General features: G+C 37.2%; 1 protein-coding gene across 1 annotated transcript; it reads right to left on the reverse strand.

The window, feature by feature from the left end:
• Positions 1 to 700: 700 nt before the first annotated feature.
• On the reverse strand, positions 701 to 4,248 carry LOC108666838 (high mobility group protein HMGI-C). Its single transcript, XM_018153772.2, has 3 exons — positions 4,166 to 4,248; positions 2,142 to 2,325; positions 701 to 1,311 (listed from the first exon to the last, which is right to left on the reverse strand). The coding sequence occupies exons 2-3, from the start codon at positions 2,301 to 2,303 to the stop codon at positions 1,219 to 1,221; spliced, it is 255 nt and encodes an 84-aa protein (XP_018009261.1). The 5' UTR covers positions 2,304 to 2,325; positions 4,166 to 4,248; the 3' UTR covers positions 701 to 1,218.
• Between the last annotated feature and the right edge of the window lie 841 nt (positions 4,249 to 5,089).

Here is a 5,089-nt window from a genome sequence, read left to right on the forward strand (position 1 = left end):
GAAACATTGATAGGTTAGATTATTTTTATGGAGCAACCGTCATCAGATATCGACTCGACTAGTGAGCCAAGGAAATAAGAAACATTTCAATTCCGCGAGTTATTAGTTCTGAATTTTGTAATGTATCCCAGTACAAAAAAAGGAATGCAAATGTGGATTCTCGATGCAAGACATCCAAAAGTGAATCTTCGTTACCATTATCACTCTGGTGACTTAGTTGTTCATTGTGGGAACATTTTTCCAAAAATGTCAGAAAAACTAGTTACAGCAGGAATGCAATCATCGAAATCCTCTACCCTAGAAGGATTCCTCACGACTGGTCATAAAAAACGCAATAGCTTTTTCTGTCGCATTAAGCTCTGTAAACATGGCTGCTTCCGACTTCAGAAAAAGCTCATAGGCGATATTCTGCGTTCGATAATATTGGTGGTAGTGTTGATTTTCATTATATAAAAATACGTGCAGCAAAAGCAGTGACACGTAGCGCACACTTCAAGTTAAGCACGAAACTAGAATATTCATTTCCAAGACGTGACAAATTCGCTAGCCAAGCAGTAGAGGAATTCAACAATATCATGAACGTACATAATCGAATCCTGGTAATTATTTACTTACAAGCCTTTCAAAGTAACAACAAGCGAAAAATATGCCAATCAATTGACAAATAACACTCAGAAGACAGGGATATAACAGACAAATATTGGAGGCCTATTTTAATCCAGAAAAGACAAGGTAAAACAACGAAGACACCAAAGTCACAATGCCAGTGTTTTGGGCAAGCTCTTAAGTTTATGTCACGTAACTATTTTGGGGCAATGGTGTGATCACAACATAAAAATCCGACAACTCTAAGAAGCATCCTGAGGATCATATCATTCTACATAATTTGTACTGTAAGAAACGTCAACTACATCTTGTGTTAAACATCTTCCTACACTCATGGAGCTGAACTAAAAGTACCACGTGAAGACAGTGTAAAAATACTTGTAAGTCACGTTTAATAACTAATCCGTGAAAATAGTAAACTAAAATAAAACCTACTGAGAGAATGAATGCACGAAGATACCCAGAAATCGAACTAAAAAAAATGAATTTTTGGAACAATGATCAGATCAGTATAGGTAAAGCTACGCGTTATCACTACTCCCTAAATAAAAATTGAGACCCGAAAGTCATCGAGTTGAGCGGAAAGCTCCATGAGTCATGAGACGAGGACGCTTACTCCTGATCTTCTTCCTCTTCCTCCTCCTTGTTTTCCTCGGCTCCCTTCTTGGGGCGGCCGCGCTTGCCGGAAGCGTTCTTACTCGAGGCCTGCAACGGTAGAAATATTTCTATTAAGCAACAACCTTTGTCGTTATGGGCACCTATGGTAATTATTGAAGCATTAATTGAGCTATGCATGATAGGAAGTTTTACTGTGTAAAAAAACTTCTCCATAAAAAACTGCTACATAATTAAAGTCCATAAGTCAGGTGGTCTAGATACTTTAGTCGTAGAAGAGTACAATTGGTATAACCGGATTTAAAATGAGATATTTCAACTTTAAGGAGAATTTCAATCGCCCTTCCGGTTGCGAACAGGCAAGCATATCTGAAAAAAAATTTTGTTCTCAAATTTCTTTCAGATTCTGGGCAGTAGCACCAGAAGGCCTAGACGACGTTGTGCATGAATCGCTAAAAATATTGTATTTGTTAGTCTGAGAAGCAAAATAATGATTTAAAGAACCATTCCGGCGTTAGCATGCCCTAAATATGATTTTATTCAGCATCAAAATACATTCTTCACATTACGATTAGATAATCAAAAAACTACTGAAACATCCACTCAATGAAAAACAAAACTACAGGGTGCGGCGTGGGAACTTACTCTTTTAAAAAAATCACAAAGTAAAAAGTATTAAAGATAGCGTTTTAATTCTTTCTTTTTTACAAAGAGCTACATAGACCACTGCATGGTCGCAACTGAACTGAGTGGACGAAAAACTTCATAGCCCGCGCACCATATTGCGCATGGCGCCACCTTCCTAGGACTAATGGCCGCCACGTGGCGCGCAATTCAAATAAGTAAGTTCCCGCGCCGCACCCTGTATTAAAAAAAATTAGATCACTGTTAAGGAGAAGCCATCAGTCCGGGAATTTTACCTTCTTGGGGGAAGCCTTGGTAGTCTTCTTGCCGGAGCCCTTGGGGCGACCTCTTCCCCTTTTGGGGGCGCTGCCCCCCTCGTCAGCGGCTTTCCTCTTGGGGGCACTGGCGGCTTGAGGCCTTCCGCGCTTCTTGCTTTCTTCAACAGCTGTCTCAACCATGGCTGATGTCTTGCACTAAATCCTGCACAATATGGTTAACTTCATAACGGGCACTCTTACAAGCATGTCTATGCGTACCGTGTTGATAGTTAGAAAGTTTTGTATAGTTCGAAATCACGAATTGCGATTGAAACCTAAGCGACCTTACGGTGAACCACACAGAAGAACAATCTACCACATTATAGTTATTCTAAATGGTTGACCCATTTTAATAAATTCGTATTTATTAATGTATAAACTACAATAGTTACATTAAACGTTTATGCAGAACTTTCCATACAGTTGATTGGGGTATGCCAAGTTATCTACTAGCTCTACTGGTTAACTGCGAAAAAATAACTTTCTTCAATTCCGTCTGACGTCATCCTTAGATATACGCGGTCGGCCTGAGCTTTTTCCATTAAACAACTTCCAGTTTGTTCAATTTCGTACCTAAACCAACGTCTAATGCTTTTTCTTGCCGGTAGTTCATGACCAAATTTTGGACGAAATGTTCGCTGTACTGTAATTTGAGACTTACTTTTAGCAAACTCAAGAACGCAGAAAACCTTATGCGGCAAAGTAGCCATCACATTCACAAGTGGCAGTTAACACTAAGGCGGCTTACTGGCGCGAAAACTCAAACAGCCATTTCTGCAACTTTCGCTGACAAATTCCGCGTTTCATAAGGTTAAAAAATTGAATCTCTCTTTCCATTGGCGTATAAATTATCCCTTTTGAATTTACACTTAAATACAACGAATTTATTACATTGGGCCCATTACTTAGAATATTACTGCAGAATTAAATTGAAGCGCAGAAGATTAATGTGTGTTAAACTCAAATAACATGAAAGAATTGAATTACTAAGAAAGCTTAATTTTTTATGATTCCGAAAATAGGTTTTCAAAAAAGAACGAAACAATTCCCTAGAAGTCTGCCAAAGGCCCGGAATTATAAAGATCATCTCTTCTAAAGACGTAAATAGAGTCGAGAATGAAACCTATTTAGTAATAAAAGCAAAGTCAGAGCTGAACAAGCAATTCTAGTTACAGGAGACGAAAAATGATAAATTACCAAAATTAAGTTGGAAAATATTCACAATTCCATTTAGAAATTAAATTTCACCTAATAAATCTAATTTAAAACAAAAAATTTCATACAAATTAATTACATTTTATTTACGTAACTACAATGAATGTTCAGCATCACATCGGATGTTTTAACAAAGAAAGTTTCACCCATTCGTTCCCGCCATTTCGCGCTCGCTGGTTAGCTAGCTTCCTTCCCGCCAATCCCCTTGCTCGCTCCCGCCCCTCACCCTTACTGGTCCATAACGGTCGATAAGGGATCCTTAATTCAAATCGACAACTCAAGCCGGCCAGCCAACGAATATATTTCTACTAATAAATACTTAAACTCCGTTTCCTAACAAGTAAACCCAGTTAACTATCAACGGTTACAACTAAGAAGTAATTAATATCGCTCATCAGTCATCACGAATAAAATTTACAATATGGCAGACAATGACATCACCTCCATTATTACAGACTACATATAACATATTGCTTTTCATATACCAATCAAGATTAAGCATTTTACACCATGAATATTTTGAAAATAAAATCTACTTGATAGGTGCAAGAAAATAGAAGTCAGCGGGAATTTTAAAGCTGCTTGCTCTAGTCGGACTCTGACATAGACTCTCTACGAAGTTCGACGATGCTGGCCGCCAACCGCGCGCAAACCTATTTATAGATAGACAATAAAATCCAAGCCTATACAAGCACCAAAATTACAATTCAAATTTTAGAATTTAGTACAAAGCCTATACTATCAAACAAAAATATGAGGATACATATAAAAAAATTCTGAGTACTCACAAAAAAACGAGCAATGATGCGATCCTCTCGGAAGCTGGCAAGCCTGTGACGCCGTAGCCCAACGCAGCCCAGCGTTGCTGACAGACGCGACCAAACGGCTATTATTCAAACAATATTTTCTAGCTGCAAGTTCATCCTAGAAAGCTTTTCATATTTTTATTGTGTTATCAAATGTTTTTAGAGTTTTTAGAATTTTTCTTGATTTTATCAATGGCTATTTCATGCAAGAAAAAATTAGGAACTAATACCTTCCGACGCTGTAAACCAACTTGCAAGAGACAGTCATGCCATTTTTAAGTGCAAAGCTTACCAGGGGGTAATTCTGTGAAATAAGCCATTAAAACAGCTTCAATATTATTAATATTTTTGCCCAAAAAATAAAATTTAAAATTGAATATGTGGAAATATTTAAATAAATTAAATTTAACGCGCACTGACTGTGAATAAATTTATTTGGGTAGACGAAAGGCCAAGTATGAGAATTCCAACAATTTAAAATAAATTGTATTATATATTTTCTGATAAGGCCTTTTGAATTAAAAAATTCAGTTAAGAATATATGCAAGCATATTTTAATATGAAAATTTTAATCCGAAAACTTGTGTAATTCAACTTGGAATTAAAGTGGAAGGTACATCTGATATGATGCTGGATGGATGACCATGATTAAAAAATTCTTTTGGGTAGGAAAAGACACAGCCAGGACGTTATATTAATTTTCAGTCTGCCCGTGATTTCTAAAACGAATTTAACATATACAGCGATAGCTACAGATGAGGCAGTACAGATATGTGGAACAAACTCCCTGCTTACTTCGCTTACGCGGAGAGTAAGCGAGTTTAAATAAATGCTTTCAAGAACAGAAAAGACGACGTAGATGAAGCCATGAAGGAGTATATTTTTCAATCAACTATAGGTGCTTGC

The sequence above is a fragment of the Hyalella azteca genome, unplaced genomic scaffold, assembly GCF_000764305.2.
Source record: "Hyalella azteca isolate HAZT.00-mixed unplaced genomic scaffold, Hazt_2.0.2 contig12512, whole genome shotgun sequence".
In the NCBI taxonomy this organism is placed as follows: Eukaryota; Metazoa; Arthropoda; class Malacostraca; order Amphipoda; family Hyalellidae; genus Hyalella; species Hyalella azteca.

Excerpts from the sequence above, each read along its gene's own strand:
- LOC108666838 (XM_018153772.2), bottom strand. The coding sequence starts at position 2,303 with ATGGTTGAGACAGCTGTTGAAGAAAGCAAGAAGCGCGGAAGGCCTCAA. Across the intron at positions 1,312-2,141 it reads CCAAGGCTTCCCCCAAGAAG|GCCTCGAGTAAGAACGCTTC; the intron begins GTAAAATTCCCG and ends CTACCGTTGCAG.